General features: G+C 46.2%; 1 protein-coding gene across 3 annotated transcripts in view; it reads left to right on the plus strand.

The window, feature by feature from the left end:
* The window catches only part of SHF (Src homology 2 domain containing F), a 542785-nt gene that overhangs the window by 143481 nt on the left and 380802 nt on the right, over window positions 1-18502 (plus strand). For all 3 annotated transcript variants that reach the window (XM_030187563.1, XM_030187571.1, XM_030187580.1), the window contains exon 2: window positions 6728-6857. In XM_030187563.1, the coding sequence (XP_030043423.1) occupies window positions 6728-6857 (130 nt within the window). The remainder of the gene's footprint in view (window positions 1-6727; window positions 6858-18502) is intronic.

The raw sequence follows: 18502 nt of genomic DNA on the forward strand, positions 1-18502 counted from the left end.
CCCCCCCCCTTTTTTTTTTCCAGAAAATGGACGTGTGGCAAAATAAAAATCAGCGTGCGTCCATTTTGAGCCTGAGATCTTACCACCACCCATTGACTTAGCGGTAAGGTCTCACGCGTTAACCGGGTGGTAAATGTCAGCACGTGTACACTGCCGATTACCGCCTAGTTAGTGCCACATGGTAGAAAATAGAAATTATTTTCTGCCTCGGGTTTTGGACACATATAGAAATTAAGAATACTGTCCGGGGCACACGGTAGCCAGGCGATAGTTCTAATTTGACGCGCCTTGTACGTGGCAAGCGCCTATGCTTCTTAGTAAAAGGGCTCCTAAGTGTACTGTGTACACTCAGCAGTATTCTAGAGCATGGGCGCACAGGGCGCATACCTCCTAATTCTATAAGTCACCAAAAATTGTGTGCGTGCAATTTGAATAAAGAGACAATTAGTGACAATAATTGGCTTTTTAACAAGCAATTATTGGCTGTAATTGGAATCAGTTAAGATGACGCAAGTCCTGAAAAAGGGGTTGTGGAAATGGGACATAAATTTCAGTGTGATTTATGTTTGATACATTTTGGATTTTACCCAGATATCTAATTTCCTCTGTGGCAGAGGTGGGTAATATTGAAAATACAGTAAATATAAAAGTCATCTTTGAATCTATTTCAAGTTATTTGGATTTTTATTCAGAAAGGATTAGCCAAAACTTTAGAATTTTTCCAGATTAGGTGAACTGTGCAGACAGTTATCTTACCTCCTGATAGGTGATTGTGTATTTTCAGTAGGCAGTATAAATTTGTATCCTAAAGTTTGACAACGGTGGTCATGTGATATGATTCTTCAGCTACACAGTGCGATTAATCATCTGGGTGCATAAGGAAGTATAAAACCGGTTTCCTTTTGTATGAACAAGAGGTAGAGTAGTATAATGAATGTGTTGACATCAAAGTACATGGCTTCCTAAAGAATGTATTTCCTGGTACATCAAGTCATGGCCTTTGGCTTTAGTCCTTAGACACAGGAAGATTATTAATCAGGAATCTTCTGCTGGGATCATTTCAATAAAAGGCTTCTCCTACCCCCATTATTCCACACACCACTAACAATTTCTCTGTGTTTATAATGCTCCTGCTTAGTTTAATTACATGAAAGCCCTTTGAAGTGCTTGACTTTGAGGAAGAGGGCACATTTTGGCTTTTTGGGTGCCCTACCCACCTTGTGTTTACACAGTAACATAGTAAATTATGGCAGATAAAGACCTGCATTGTCTGTCCAGTCTGCCCAGCAGTCACGTTCATTATCAATTCATTACTGAACTAGCAATCCAATATTATTACAACATTTTACTCACTAAGTTCCTCCTTTCCTGAAGTTACTATTGAGGAAACTACACTTCTCCTTTCTTCCTCAAAATGTACCACCTGTTCCTCTGATCCCATTCCCACCCACCTTCTTAATGCCATCTCTCCTACTCTTATTCCTTTTATCTGTCACATTCTCAACCTCTCACTTTCCACTGCGACTGTCCCTGCTGCCTTTAAACATGCTGTGGTCAAACCTCTCCTTAAGAAGCCTTCACTTGACCCTACTTGTCCCTCTAATTACCGACCCATCTCCCTCCTTCCTTTTCTCTCCAAATTACTTGAGCGTGCTGTTCACCGCCGCTGCCTTGATTTTCTCTCCTCACATGCTATTCTTGACCCATTACAATCTGGTTTTCGCCCTCTCCACTCAACCGAAACTGCGCTTACTAAAGTCTCCAATGACCTATTACTGGCTAAATCCAGAGGTCAATATTCCATCCTCATTCTTCTTGATCTTTCCGCTGCTTTTGACACTGTCGATCACAGCATACTTCTCGATACCCTGTCCTCACTTGGATTCCAGGGCTCTGTCCTTTCCTGGTTCTCTTCCTACCTCTCCCTCCGCACCTTTAGTGTTCACTCTGATGGATCCTCTTCTACTTCTATCCCTCTGCCTGTCGGCGTACCTCAGGGTTCTGTTCTTGGTCCCCTCCTCTTTTCTATCTACACTTCTTCCCTTGGTTCATTAATCTCATCCCATGGCTTTTCCTACCATCTCTATGCTGATGACTCCCAAATCTACCTTTCTACCCCTGATATCTCACCTTGCATCCAAACCAAAGTTTCAGCGTGCTTGTCTGACATTGCTGCCTGGATGTCTCAACGCCACCTGAAATTAAATATGACCAAAACCGAGCTTCTCATTTTCCCCCCCAAACCCACCTCCCCGCTCCCCCCGTTTTCTATTTCTGTTGATGGCTCTCTCATTCTCCCTGTCTCCTCAGCTCGAAACCTTGGGGTCATCTTTGACTCTTCTCTCTCCTTCTCTGCTCATATCCAGCAGACCGCCAAGACCTGTCGTTTCTTTCTTTACAACATTCGTAAAATCCGCCCCTTTCTTTCCGAGCACTCTACCAAAACCCTCATCCACACCCTTGTCACCTCTCGTTTAGACTACTGCAATCTGCTTCTTGCTGGCCTCCCACTTAGTCACCTCTCCCCTCTCCAGTCGGTTCAAAACTCTGCTGCCCGTCTCATCTTCTGCCAGGGTCGCTTTACTCATACTACCCCTCTCCTCAAGACCCTTCACTGGCTCCCTATCCGTTTTCGCATCCTGTTCAAACTTCTTCTACTAACCTATAAATGTATTCACTCTGCTGCTCCCCAGTATCTCTCCACACTCGTCCTTCCCTACACCCCTTCCCGTGCACTCCGCTCCATGGATAAATCCTTCTTATCTGTTCCCTTCTCCACTACTGCCAACTCCAGACTTCGCGCCTTCTGTCTCGCTTCACCCTACGCCTGGAATAAACTTCCTGAGCCCCTACGTCTTGCCCCATCCTTGGCCACCTTTAAATCTAGACTGAAAGCCCACCTCTTTAACATTGCTTTTGACTCGTAACCACTTGTAACCACTCGCCTCCACCTACCCTCCTCTCTTCCTTCCCGTTCACATTAATTGATTTGATTTGCTTACTTTATTTATTTTTTGTCTATTAGATTGTAAGCTCTTTGAGCAGGGACTGTCTTTCTTCTATGTTTGTGCAGCGCTGCGTATGCCTTGTAGCGCTATAGAAATGCTAAATAGTAGTAGTAGTAGTGTTGAGATAATAACCAAAAGTCCTGTCCAGTTAAATAATATGATCCTTGCCATCAATTAAACCTCACCTTTGAACATGTTCTTTTGGGCCTTTACATCTTCTCTCTGTTTTCTAGTGAATTGTTTTTTGTTGCGGAGATCTTCTATAAACTAGCTTGGAATGCATCAGTTAATTTGGAAACTCAGAGCTAAAGAGTCTCGCAATGAAGTGTAGAATTAATTTTTTAATGGTTGCCCCTGGTCCAACAAGCTGTATATGGTAAAGGACCTAAATAGTTTTGTGATCCTCTGATCTCCATATGACCTATGAAGGGAACTTTGTCCAGCCGAGATGACTTCCATCATACTCTTCCAGTGTCAGACGTTAAATAGGTTGAAACATAAAGGGCATTTGCAGTTCTAGCTCTACTCTTTGAAAATTCACTACCCAAAGAGGTAGTGAATTTAACCTTTAGGAAATATTGTAAAGCTTGGATTTATGAATCTGTTTTTATATGGATCATTAATTCTGTGGTGTTCTACTGATCTTATTATCCTGTACTTCATATAGAATAGCTTGATCTTCATAACATGGTCTTTTAATGTTCTAACTTTGCTAGTTGATTTTTGAGATGGCTGAAACTTTTTTTTTTTTTTTTTTTTTGCTATAGAAATGGAGCAGAGGTTCTCAACCTACGCCTGAGGACATATCTAGCCAGTCAGGTTTTCAGGACACCCACAATGGATATACATGAGGTAGATTTGCCTACAGTGGAGGTAGTGCATGCAAATTTATCTCTTGCATATTCATTTTGGATGTCCTGAAAATCTGACTGGCTGGCTGAGTGTTTCCTGAGGACTGAGTTGAGAACACCTGGTATTGAGTAATGTTGTCTACTATATAAAAAAAAATAGTGTATGCTTGTTTGCCCAGTAGTTAGACTGTTCTTCTACTGTTGTTTTATGATTGCAGATATATTTTATGTTTTATTGCTGTATTTTAATTGTACATGATACCATAGGCAGCAGAATGGCGTGGGCCACTGGAGCCGTGGCATGATCAATATATTGCCTAATACAGTAGGGAACCTAGAGGTGTAGTAGGAGATTTTTTTATTTTGAAGGGCAAACTTGCCAGTATTCTGCTAGTCCTACAGTGTACTATTTTGTTTTTATTGTGTACTTCCCTAAGCTCCTGAGATACAAATTAAGGAAGGGGTAATAATACTATTTTTCTTTATCATTCCCACCTATAAACTGCCTGGCTCAGTTCTTCTCAATTTTAAGTTGTCAATCAATACAGCAAAAAGATTTCAACATCAATAACTGCAATGTATATACTGCAAAATCTCGATTATCCGGCCTTTGCGGATCCAACCATCCGGCATAACCGACAGACCCCCCCCCCCCCCCCCCCCCCCGGTGACATCATGCAGCTTCTCTTTCCATTTTCTGGGACCCTATTTTACTTCAAAACAGCATCATTGTGATCCGGGACCTTTTTTTTTTTTTTTTTTTTTACTGCCTTTGCTTCTGCATTATTTGAGGGATTACCATGGTTTTCTGTATTTGACTTTTCAACGGGTCAATCCAATTTAGGCCAGGTAATTGAGACTTTACTGTACCAGGATATGGTCCCACCTCCTTCCCTTCCCTGTCTAAGCCGCTTCCCCGCCTCTACAGAGGCTCTAATAGAAATGTGTACATCAGCCAGCAGTATCATATCTTATTTGTATTCTCTTTCTAGGTGGTCGTTACATAGACTTCCACACTATTTAAAGAGGAGGTTACTTTTCAAAGGCTGATGTAAAGCACAACAGAAATGGACCACCGATAGATATGGCCTTACTGTTTTAACTCAAAGCCTCTAACATGTGATTGTAATCTACAAGGAATAGGAACTGTCCAAAGTAATTTTATACTTTTTGGATGCATAAATAATATGCACACAGTTTTTCTCTTTGTCAGTACCAGAGAATTTTCAAAACGAAAGTATTCACATACCACCGATCGAAAATTATCCCATGGAATCTATACATGTATGTTTACTTCTGCTTACTTCTCAAAAAGAATAGACCCAGCACTAATAAGCTCATTAATGGAAATACACGGTTAGCTTTTAATAGACCTCAGTGGTGAATCTTTTCACATAAGCAGCACATGTGAAAAGAGTCGCCACTGAGGTCTATTAAAAGCTAACTGTGCATTTCTATTAATGAGCTTAATAGCTCTGGGTCTGTTGTTTTTGAGTTGATTTATTACCCCCGTGTTCATTGGTTTAAACCATTTAAAGTGATACATCTGCCTACTTGGTATGCAAAAAATTTCCTGAGTTAATTTGCATGCATACGTACATATTTTGTAAACTATGCATGTAAATTCAAATCCCACCTCCAGGCATGTTTTTACTCAGTTTGCATATATTGCTTATGTTTTACACACATATTAGGAGGACAACTTTATAAAATATTTCTACATATAAGACTTAGTTTTACCTGTGGAAATGCCCTTTAAAGTTGCCATCTCTGTCTTTGCACAGTGCTGTGTATATCTTGCATGTGCTGGACAAATTTTAACGCAAGTTGCCAAATTGACTGACTATGTCAGCATCTATAGGTCCATAAAAACCAATGATATCAGGCAGAGGACTCGGTTATGGAATGGAGGAGTAGCCTAGAGGTTAGAGCAGTGGGCTGGGAACCAGGGAAGCCATGGTTCAGATCCCACTGATGCTCCTTGTGACCTTGGACATGTCATGTAATCCTCTATTGCCTCAAGTACAAAACTTAGACTACAAGGGCTAGATTCTGTAAATGGCACCTAAAAAATTGGCGCTGAATCCCCCTCCCCACTTAAGCGGTATTGTATAAGCCGCGCCTAATGTTTGGTATGATTTATAGAATAACGCTTGAGCAGACAGGTCGCGCATAGGTGTCTCCATTTCCACCAACAAAAATGTGGTGCACATGCCTGTGCCTTAATTTACGCATGGAGCACCATTATTTTGTAATTATACGTGTAACTCAAAACCGTGCCCCCAATCTACCCCGAAACGCCCATGACCCTCCTATTTCTGCACCCCATTTTTGGGCCTGTTTGTAAATTTTAAGCGCAGATCCTGAGCCTAAATTTATGTACACAATTCCCAATTAAATCTAATTAGTGTCAGTAATTTCTTGTTCAAAGCCAATTTTTGGTGCTAATTAACTCATTCTAGTAAATTACACATGCAAATTGGGGCCATGCCTAAATTTGCACACTCAATTTTTGACAACCTTTATAGAATCATAAAATAAGCCCTCTGGGAATGGGTTGTGGGTGGGAAGGCGATATGATTTGGGTGGGGGAGGGAGGTTGATTGAATGATTTATGACTGTATTATACTCTTGTGTAAGTTTGTATATGTTTATTCTTTTGTGTTTTTCTGTAAGATGCTCTAGAGTCATAACTTATCCATGAGTAAAGTATCGAGCTTGTCAACAAATGCAATATCTGAGTGTAACTCACTTTGAGCTACTGTGAGAAAGGGATGAGCTACATAAGATAAAAAGCAAATAAATATGACTTACCTAATAGTCTTCTGATGGTATTTAGTAACATGATTTATTTTCCTTCTCTAACAGGTTATTATCTTAGAAGACTATGCAGATCCTTTTGATGCTAAAACAGCAGCAGGCAGTCAGATAGCTCCAGAGAAAGTGACCGAAAATGATGGCTATATGGAACCATATGAAGCCCAGAAGATGATGGCAGGTAAGAAAAGATACTGATATTGCTGCTAGCTTTTCTAAAGATTGTCCCAACGAGAGTAAGAGCACTTGGTATAGTCTTTAATATTGTTGAGAATTTTTTTTAGACTTTGTCTTGCTATTGGCATATATGGTATTTACGTTTTTTTTAAAGCAATGCATCACTATGGTAACATGCCCATATCATAAGTGAAAGTTACTGAGATCTAGGAAGTTCAAAAACACTTATCAGTGTCCTTGGAAGCAATAAAAGTAAGTAATGTTAAGAACATTGTGATAATGACTTACAAATCTTGTTTGGTTTGTATAATTGTGAGTTTTTCCTTCCATTTACATGTAGTGTACAGTGGCACTGTATATAAGATATGCCACATTAACTATGTGGGATAGTTATTTTTCTGGATTAATAATTGCTTTATAAATGGATATAGGTGAACCCAGATGAGAAGTTCTTGCTTTCCTGTGTAGATGTGCCATCTCTAGGATTATATTTCAGGGTGTGTCTCCTAGTGTTCTTAACTCATTTCTGGCATACAGGAACATTCTTTAAGTATGACTCTCCAACCTGTTGGATGTGAAGGTACAATGAGCTGATTGTGATGTCACAGTGTGCGCCTTGTTGAGCATCTGGATTGGTGTCCCAAGATCTTTGTTTCTGTTCTCTGTGTGCTCAGAAGTTCATTAAGTGGTTCATTAAATGAGTATAGCAGCATAAGACTGTATCTGTTTGTTTGTAAACATGTTAACCAGGAAATGGGTGCCTAGGGTTTGGTGCCTGCCATCAGTGCCAGAAACAGATGTGGTGGCAGCCTAGGGATTGGTTTATCAGGAGAATGGTGGACTAGGACTGAGAGGAGCAGTGGCACTGTAGAAAAAGGAAATAAGTGGGTGGGGGAGAATGAGGGAAGGGAAAAAAGTTTGGAGAAGGAAAGAGGAAAGAGAAATAAAGAACGAAAACACAGAGGGAAAATAAGAGTAAAGGGGGAGCTATACATTTTTTTTTCAGCAAGCTTCTAAGAATTTTTCTGAAAAACAAATTACTTAATGGAAGGGGTAATTTTGAAAGCTATTTGTGTAAAACAGATTTATGTACAGAAATTGTTTTAAAATCATATAGAATATATGCCAATTAAAGTATGCACATGCCATTTTGAGCACACCTTTAATAGTGATGAGTAGAGGTGCTCATGGGATGCAGTTGGGCTACATTTTGGACTTGTATGCATATTTTTGGATTTTCAAAAGTATACATGTAAACTTTCTCAAAAACATTGTGCATAGTGAATAGCAGGGCTCTATTCTCCAAATTCTATATATAGCGCTCAAAACAGGTAAAGAATTTGCTTTCCCACAAGACAGTTCATCAACTCCAGTGGGTCCCAGAGGGCCTATGTTTCTAATCTTCTTGCCTCTTCAGCAGGGTCTTTTTTTTACAGGTCCTTTTAACACTCAGGGTGAACAAACAAGTTCAAAACACAAATCAACATAAACACTATATATGTTCAAAATAAGTTGGCATTAGTCTATAATGTATCTCCAAACCTGGATCATTCTTGCCACAACTTGTAATCCAGAGGTTCAAATTGTCCACAAGTTATATAAATGAACTACAGGAATACTCCAGTCCTTTCCTTGGTATCCAACTTCCTTCAGGCCATTCCAGAAAGCTCTCCTTTAATCCCAATACTACAATAAGGGAAGGGGGGGGGGGGGGAATGGGACTTCCAAAACTGCTTTAATCTGACAGTTACTTTAGTTCTCTGTTTCTACTTTTAGTTTGGGTTCCTTCTCAGCTTGGTTAGGCTTGAGACCCCTGACAGCTACTCCCCTTGGGATAGTTTCTCTCACATTCTAGGCACTATCCCCTACCCCATAGCTGTCATACACAGGTAGTAGGTAAGTCTTCCTCTACAAAGTTGGAATTCATGCTTCCTTTTCATACAGTCCATGTGCTCTGAATCAGACATCTGCTCTTCCTCAGGTATCCCAGGCATTTCTACTTCCATAGGAGTGGGTTCCTCAAACCTCTTGGGTCAAGCCAGGAGCCCCTCCTCCCCTTTGGACCTGCATGGAGCCATTACATACTGTCTACGTACCCAGGGAGGCTAATCTTCTAAAGGATATCTCTCTTTAACCCTGCCCCTGCACTTGTGAACTTCCCTCGCCTCCCTTTTCACTCCAGCCTGGGAATTACCTATCTCCTGGTACACTGTTATTCTGGAACAACAATATTCTTAGGAAGAAGATGTGTTTCTTGGGCTCAGGCATCCTCATGATTATATCTATGTCTATATCAATTGGTGCAGTTGAATTAAATCTTGATAGTTGACTCTGGATTCTAGATAGTGGCAGATGTTGAATACTTGACCACTGGCACTATCCAGGTAGTGGTGATATTCAGACCACTATCCAGATGAAGTTAGGACAGCAAGAAAACCATTCTAACTCTACCTGGTGAATTGTCTGGCTAGTGGACTGAATATCACCACTATCTGGATAACTCTGGAGAGCGCCCTCACTATGCCAGTGAACCACGTTGTGCTTTCTAGATAACATTAAGGTGATCTTTAAAGATATTTTGCAGCCTTATCCAGATACTTATCAACTGATAGTGGGATAGAAGTGGAGGAGGATCCACCAGAGTATACACTAAAAGTGTGATGGGAGAGATAAAAAGAAAACCAGGAAAGAACATAGCCCTAAAATCCAAGCGTGGACAGCGTGTAAATTTATGTGGACTGGCTCATATTCTAGAACAACACACACAAATTTGGAAACACCCATGAAACTCCCATTTCCCTACCCATAACCATGCCCCTTTTTGAATGTGCGCATTTGAATTTAGGCAAAGTTACAGCATATGCTTAGTGAGTTATGCACGTAAATTCTAATTATTACCAATTAGTGCTCATTATTGTGCTGTTAACAACAATGATTGGCTTGTTAAGCCAATTAACTTGCATTTTTATGGCATATTCTTAGATTTAGGTGTGGAACAGATTTAGAATCTGGCAGTTTTTGTTACAGTAAAAATGGCCTTGGTGCATGCAAAAACCCATGTAAAGCTTTACTAAGGCCAGTTTTTAGCCCAGCTTAGTAAAAGGACCCCTAAGTTAATACTAATTAATAAAAGACTGACAGTTATAAACGTGAGCTCCTCCATTTGTGCAAGCTAGTACCATTATTATTTTACCATAGGTCCCATTTTATCTCATGAGAACTAGTTACTAGTAACACATGTTAACAGTGTTAATGTGCACTAAAGCAATAGTACACTGTGACAGATCAGTGTGTTTTAAACCTGTAAAATTTTCCTTTATTTTAAAACTTGTTGACTGGGCTCTGATTGGCTGGATTGTGAAAATAATCCAACGGTTGCTGGCTGTTGCTTCAGTCTTAGCCCGGGAGAAAAGAGAGACAGATCTCTTTGCTGTGGCTCAGTGAATTATATGTCTTGATCTTCCAAGGTACTGTTTAGCCAGTATACAAATGTTTAGTTAATGTTATAATTGATCCATAATTGATCCATATTTCAGTTACCTGCTATTGTTCTGCTGATTACACATTTTTGTTCATTGTTCAGTTTTTCAGACAATAAATAATTTAGTTTATTGCCTCTCTGTCTGGACTGATAAAAGAGTCCTGGTGGTTTGTGTGTTGAGTCTATAAATACTTTCTGGGAACTGTGGGACCACTGGGAGTGTGGCTTCAGTAACCCAGAAATCACTTGGGATAATTTGAGAGCGGGAGACTCGCCCAGAGGTGGTTGTGACCCAGTCGGTGGAAGGAGGATGCTAGTGTAGAGCACAAGCAGCAGGTGCAGGTGGACCTGAGCTATGCTGGGGATAGACCCTCTACGTGGCTGTGAGGTAACCCTAGGTGGGTGGCTAGGTGTTCTCCGAGGACAAGCAGGCTGCTTGTTCTCACGACTGGGTGACGTCCGCGGCAGCCCCCACCAACCGGAAAAGGCTTCGCGGGACGGTCGGCACGCAGGGCACGCCCACCGCGCATGCGCGGCCGTCTTCCCGCCCGTGCGCGACCGCTCCCGCCAGTTCCTTTTTTTCCGCGTCTGGAGAGAGTCGTGCCTCGCCGCTCTCTCTGTTTCAGCCGCCGGATTTCGATCGCGTTTACGCGGATCGTGCTTTTTCTTTGTTTGTTACCGTCCGGTTTCTTTAAAAAAAAAAAAGAAACCCTTTTTCCCTCGCTTCCAGCGGGGACGCCGCATTGCGGCCTAGTGGCCGCACGGTCGTTTTCCTTTTCGTGGTGTGATTTCAGCCACCATTGACGACTTTGACTTCGCCGACGCGATTTTTCCGTCGATGTCCTCAAGGGTCCCGAGTGGATTTAAAAAGTGTGGTCGCTGCGGCCGGCCGATCTCGCAGACCGACACCCACGCTTGGTGCCTCCAGTGCCTCGGGCCGGAGCACAATATCAAGTCGTGTTCCCTGTGTCTCGGTCTCCGGAAACGGACTCAGGTTGCGAGGCAAGTTCTGCGGGACCGTCTTTTTGGAACTTGCGCCGGCCCCTTGACGTCGACCTCGACGGCATCGGTATCAACGCCCGGCCCTTCGGTACCGGTATCGATGCCCGAGACATCGGCACCGATGGCATCGACCCCAGGAGAACAGGTCCCGTCGGCCCGCCGGTCCGCTGGTGAGGGTAGAGGTGAGCGGCCGCGTGGGCAGTCGGCCCCGGTCACTCCCTCAGCCCGTGGCCCTCGGGACCGAACCCTGTCTGACCCGGCTCCCCGGGACCGAGGGGGATCGTCCTCCTCCTCCTCCATACCTCCCGGCACCGGTGACGCGCATCGGAAGAAAGACAAGAAGCGTCGTCACTGGTCGCCCTCGGTGCATCCGGACATCGGAGAGGAGGCGGCGCCGAAGCGTCATCGTCGAGAGGAGAGGTCCCCGTCGGTCGTGGAGGTACCGACGCGTCAGGGTTCCGGCACCTTGGTGCCGTCTCCTGGCCCCCATCAGCTTCTGGCACCGACACCCCTACCGGCCCCACCGCCTTTCCCGGCAGCGGGCCTGGACGAGTGCCTCAGAGCCATCCTTCCGGGGATCCTGGAAGGGCTGATGCGCCAGGCTGTGCCGGCGCCGGGGGTGCTTGCGCCCTCGGCGCCGATGTCTGTGGCTCCGGTGAGCTCTAGCCCGGCGCCGGGGCCGTCGACACCGCCGCCGCTTGCGGCGCCGGTCTCGAACGCCACGCAGGTGGAGTCCCCATCGACGTCGATGGAGGGAGCTCCGTCCCCACCGGCGCGGGAGTCCACCGCTTGACGACACCGAGACCTCGGTGCCTCGACGTCGAGCCGGGCCCGGTTCAGGACTCAGCTACATGAGCTTATGTCCGATACCGAGGATGAGGACTCGTGGGGGGAAGAGGAGGACCCTAGATATTTCTCCTCAGAGGAGTCTACGGGCCTTCCCTCGGACCCCACGCCTTCACCGGAGAGGAAGCTCTCACCCCCCGAGAGCCTCTCCTTTGCCTCCTTTGTGCGGGATATGTCTATCAGCATTCCTTTCCCCGTGGTCTCTGTGGAAGAGCCGAGGGCCGAGATGCTCGAGGTCCTCGACTATCCATCGCCACCTAGAGAGTCCTCCACGGTGCCGCTGCACAATGTCCTCAAGGAGACACTGCTTCGGAACTGGGTGCGACCGTTAACTAACCCCACCATTCCCAAGAAAGCAGAGTCCCAATACAGGATCCACTCCGACCCAGAGTTAATGCGGCCCCAATTGCCCCATGACTCGGCGGTCGTGGATTCTGCTCTCAAGAGGGCACGGAGTTCGAGGGATACCGCCTCGGCGCCCCCGGGGCGGGAGTCTCGCACTCTGGACTCGTTTGGGAGGAAGGCCTACCAATCCTCCATGCACGTGACCCGCATCCAGTCATACCTGCTCTATATGAGCATCCACATGCGGACCTATGTGCAACAACTGGCGGACCTGGTCGAGAAGCTCCCGCCGGAGCAGTCCAGGCCTTATCAGGAGGTGGTCAGGCAGCTGAAGGCGTGCAGAAAGTTCCTGTCCAGGGGTATCTATGACACCTGTGACGTGGCATCTCGTGCTGCGGCCCAAGGTATAGTGATGCGCAGGCTCTCATGGCTGCGTGCCTCTGACCTGGACAACCGCACCCAGCAGAGACTGGCCGACGTCCCTTGCCGGGGGGATAACATTTTTGGTGAGAAGGTCGAGCAGATGGTGGACCAACTGCATCAGCGGGAAACCGCTCTCGACAAGCTCTCCCACCGGGCGCCTTCAGCATCCACCTCAGCAGGTGGACGTTTTTCTCGGGCCCGGCAGGCTGCACCCTATTCTTTTGCAAAGCGTAGGTACAACCAGCCGGTCCGAAGGCCTCGTCAGGCACAGGGACAGCCCCAGCGCGCTCGTTCCCGTCAACAGCGTGCGCCTAAGCAGCCCCCTGCGCCTCCACAGCAAAAGCCAGGGACGGGCTTTTGACTGGATCCACGGGAACATAGCCGCCCTCAAAGTGTCCGTACCGGACGATCTGCCGGTCGGGGGGAGGTTGAAATATTTTCACCAAAGGTGGCCTCTCATAACCTCCGACCAGTGGGTTCTCCAAATAGTGCAGTGCGGATACGCCCTGAATTTGACCTCCCTGCCTCCAAATTGTCCTCCGGGAGCTCAATCCTTCAGCTCCCATCACAAGCAGGTACTTGCAGAGGAACTCTCCGCCCTTCTCAGCGCCAATGCGGTCGAGCCCGTACCACCCGGGCAGGAAGGGCAGGGATTCTATTCCAGGTACTTCCTTGTGGAAAAGAAAACAGGGGGGATGCGTCCCATCCTAGACCTGAGAGGCCTGAACAAATTCCTGGTCAAAGAAAAGTTCAGGATGCTTTCCTTGGGCACCCTTCTGCCAATGATTCAGAAAAACGACTGGCTATGTTCCCTGGATTTAAAGGATGCATATACTCACATCCCGATACTGCCAGCTCACAGACAGTATCTCAGATTCCGCCTGGGCGCACGACACTTTCAGTACTGTGTGCTGCCCTTTGGGCTCGCCTCCGCTCCACGAGTGTTTACAAAGTGCCTCGTGGTGGTGGCGGCGTACCTACGCAGGCTGGGAGTGCACGTGTTCCCATATCTCGACGATTGGCTGGTCAAGAACACCTCGGAGGCAGGAGCCCTCCGGTCCATGCAGTGCACTATTCAACTCCTGGAGCCGCTGGGGTTTGTGATAAATTACCCAAAGTCCCATCTCCAGCCCACCCAGTCTCTGGAATTCATAGGAGCTCTGCTGAATACCCAGACGGCTCAGGCCTTCCTTCCCGAAGCGAGGGCCAGCAACCTCCTGTCCCTCGCTTCGCAGACCAGAGCGTCTCAGCAGGTCACAGCTCGGCAGATGTTGAGACTTCTGGGTCATATGGCCTCCACAGTTCATGTGACTCCCATGGCTCGTCTTCACATGAGATCTGCTCAATGGACCCTAGCTTCCCAGTGGTTCCAAGCCACCGGGAATCTAGAAGATGTCATCCGCCTCCCCACCAGTTGCCGCACTTCACTGCTCTGGTGGACCATCCGGACCAATTTGACCCTGGGACGTCCATTCCAAATTCCGCAGCCCACGAAAGTGCTGACGACGGATGCATCTCGCCTGGGGTGGGGAGCTCATGTCGATGGGCTTCACACCCAGGGTCTGTGGTCCCTCCAGGAAAAGGATCTGCAGATCAACCTCCTGGAGCTCCGAGCGATCTGGAACGCACTGAAGGCTTTCAGAGATCGGCTGTCCTACCAAATTATCCAAATTCGGACAGACAATCAGGTTGCAATGTATTACGTCAACAAGCAGGGGGGCACCGGATCTCGCCCCCTGTGTCAGGAAGCCGTCGGGATGTGGCGTTGGGCGTGCCGGTTTGGCATGCTCCTCCAAGCCACGTACCTGGCAGGCGTAAACAACAGTCTGGCCGACAGACTGAGCAGAGTCATGCAACCGCACGAGTGGTCGCTCCATTCCAGAGTAGTACGCAAGATCTTCCGAGAGTGGGGCACCCCCTCGGTGGACCTTTTCGCCTCTCAGACCAACCACAAGCTGCCTCTGTTCTGTTCCAGACTTTAGACACACGGCAGGCTAGCGTCAGATGCCTTTCTCCTTCATTGGGGGACCGGCCTCCTGTATGCTTATCCTCCCATACCTTTGGTGGGGAAGACCTTACTGAAGCTCAAGCAAGACCGCGGCACCATGATTCTGATAGTGCCCTTTTGGCCCCGTCAGATCTGGTTCCCTCTTCTTCTGGAGTTGTCCTCAGAAGAACCGTGGAGATTGGAGTGTTTTCCGACTCTCATTTCGCAGAACGACGGAGCGTTGCTGCACCCCAACCTTCAATCCCTGGCTCTCACGGCCTGGATGTTGAGGGCGTAGACTTCGCTGCGTTGGGTCTGTCTGAGGGTGTCTCCCGGGTCTTGCTTGCCTCTAGGAAGGATTCCACTAAAAAGAGTTACTTTTTCAAGTGGAGGAGGTTTGTCGTTTGGTGTGAGAGCAAGGCCCTAGAACCTCGTTCTTGCCCTGCACAGAACCTGCTTGAATACCTTCTGCACTTATCAGAGTCTGGCCTCAAGACCAACTCAGTAAGGAATCACCTTAGTGCGATTAGTGCTTACCACTATCGTGTGGAAGGTAAAGCCATCTCTGGAGAGCCTTTAGTCGTTCGATTCATGAGAGGCTTGCTGTTGTCAAAGCCCCCTATCAAGCCTCCTACAGTGTCATGGGATCTCAACGTCATCCTCACCCAGCTGATGAAACCTCCTTTTGAGCCACTGAATTCCTGCCATCTGAAGTACTTGACCTGGAAGGTCATTTTCTTGGTGGCAGTTACTTCAGCTCGTAGGGTCAGTGAGCTTCAAGCCCTGGTAGCTCATGCTCCGTATACCAAATTTCATCACAACAGAGTAGTGCTCCGCACCCACCCAAAGTTCCTGGCGAAGGTGGTGTCGGAGTTCCATCTTAACCAGTCAATTGTCTTGCCAACATTCTTCCCCAGGCCGCATACCCGCCCTGCTGAACGTCAGTTGCACACATTGGACTGCAAGAGAGCATTGGCCTTCTACTTGGAGCGGACACAGCCCCACAGACAGTCCGCCCAATTGTTTGTTTCTTTCGACCCTAACAGGCTAGGGGTCGCTGTCGGGAAACGCACCATCTCCAATTGGCTAGCAGATTGCATTTCCTTCACTTACGCCCAGGCTGGGCTGGCTCTTGAGGGTCATGTCACGGCTCATAGTGTCAGAGCCATGGCAGCGTCAGTGGCCCACTTGAAGTCAGCCACTATTGAAGAGATTTGCAAGGCTGCGACGTGGTCTTCTGTCCACACATTCACATCACATTACTGCCTCCAGCAGGATACCCGACGCGACAGTCGGTTCGGGCAGTCGGTGCTGCAGAATCTGTTTGGGGTGTAAATCCAACTCCACCCTCCAGGACCCGAATTTATTCTGGTCAGGCTGCACTCTCAGTTAGTTGTTCTTCGTAGGTCAATTTCTGTTGTACCCTCGCCGTTGCGAGGTTCAATTGACCTGGGTTCTTGTTTTGAGTGAGCCTGAAAGCTAGGGATACCCCAGTCGTGAGAACAAGCAGCCTGCTTGTCCTCGGAGAAAGTGAATGATACATACCTGTAGCAGGTGTTCTCCGAGGACAGCAGGCTGATTGTTCTCACCTACCCTCCCTCCTCCCCTTTGGAGTTGTGTTTCATATATTTATTGCTTGTCATTCAACTGGCGGGAGCGGTCGCGCACGGGCGGGAAGACGGCCGCGCATGCGCGGTGGGCGTGCCCTGCGTGCCGACCGTCCCGCGAAGCCTTTTCCGGTTGGTGGGGGCTGCCGCGGACGTCACCCAGTCGTGAGAATAATCAGCCTGCTGTCCTCGGAGAACACCTGCTACAGGTATGTATCATTCACTTTTTGTGACATGCACATTCAGCATATGTAACCTGACAATCAGGAATTACATGCATAGCAGCAATTGTAAAATGCATCCTCTTTTCAAAGCACATCAATTTTTATTCGGATCTTCTTGTGTGCATCACACCAATTCTATGCAATCTGAGCACCTGACGGACAGACACATGGCGGACATGGAGCCACTAAAATAAAAATACTTTTCTAATTTCCTTGTCCTCTTTTATGGTATTGGATTCCTCCTATTTTGTGAGTTTGTGCTGAAGACTTTTTTTTCAGTAAGGGGAAAAATGATTGTTAATTACTTAAAGTGATTTCTTTAATTCAGCTTTTCTGTATAAGTTTTGTTCTTGGTTGTGTATTTTTTGAAACTTATTAAATAAAAAATAAAATAAAAAATAGCTGGGTTGCTATCCAAAGCCATTTATCCAAATAATTGCCACTGCTATCTGAATAAATGGCTTAGGTGGCAATGACAGCAGATATTCAGCAGTATGGATAACACTCTTGTTCTCCCTGCCTCATCAGCTCGTAACCTTGGGGTTATATTTAACTCCTCTTTCTCTTTCTCTGCACATATCCAATGGACTGCTAAAACATGTTGTTTCTTTCTCTGTAATATCACTAAAATTCTTTGTCCTTTCCTTTCTGAGCACACTACCAAAACAATTATCCACACTCTTATCACCTCTCACTTAGACTATTGCAACATGCTTTTCACGGGTCTCCAACTAAGCCGTCTCTCTCCCTTTCAATCTGTTCAAAATTCTGCTGCACGACTTGTATTCCTCCAGTATCGCTGTGCTCATATTAGCCCTCTCCTCAAGTTACTTACTTCATTGGCTCCCTATCCGCTTCCGCATACAGTTCAAACTCCTTTTAGTGACTTAAAAGTACATTCACTCTGCAGCTCCTCAGTACCTCTCCACTCTTATCTCTTCCGTTCTCCTCCACTGTCAACTCCAGACTCTGTTCCTTTTAGGTTCCTGCACCATATGCCTGGAATAGACTTCCTAAGCCAGTATGTCGAGCTCCATCTCTGTCCGTCTTGAAATCTAGGCTAAAAGCCCACCTTTTTGATTCTGCTTTTTAAATCCTAACCCCTATTCACTTATACAGTACTCATGTCTGTTTCATCATTCCCACCTTAGTTATTCCCTTATCCTTTATTTGTCCTGTTTAGATTGTAAGCTGTTCAAGCAGGGACTGTCTCTTCATGTTCAAGTGTACAGCGCTGCATACGTCTAGTAGTAGTAGTAGGGATTTCCGTCACGTTTTTGTTGTGGTAAATGGATGTGCGTAGTTTTAGATGCTGGGATATTAACAAAGCATATTCTGTCTTATAGAATATCATATAGAAATCTTATAGAATATTCTTAGGCGAAAATGGTTTCTGCGTGGATTTTCCAGGCGCCATATATAGAATCTCCTCCCAAATGGCTGATTTTCTATTTTTGTATTAGTGGCTATGTGGGAATTAGCTCAAACAGTAGAACACTTGCTTTACGTGGGAGAGGCAGTAGGATCAATGCCCACATTCTCCATGGAGTGCTTCTCTCTTGAGTGGAGGAGTAGCCTAATGGTTAGTGCTGCAGGCTTGACCCGGGTTCAATTCCCACTGCAGCTCCTTGTGACCTTGGGCAAGTCACTCAACACTCCATTGCCCCAGGTGCAAAACTTAGATTGTGAGCCCTCTAGGGACAGAGAGAGTACCTGCATATAATGTGTACAGTG

This window comes from Microcaecilia unicolor, chromosome 1 (genome assembly GCF_901765095.1).
Source record: "Microcaecilia unicolor chromosome 1, aMicUni1.1, whole genome shotgun sequence".
In the NCBI taxonomy this organism is placed as follows: Eukaryota; Metazoa; Chordata; class Amphibia; order Gymnophiona; family Siphonopidae; genus Microcaecilia; species Microcaecilia unicolor.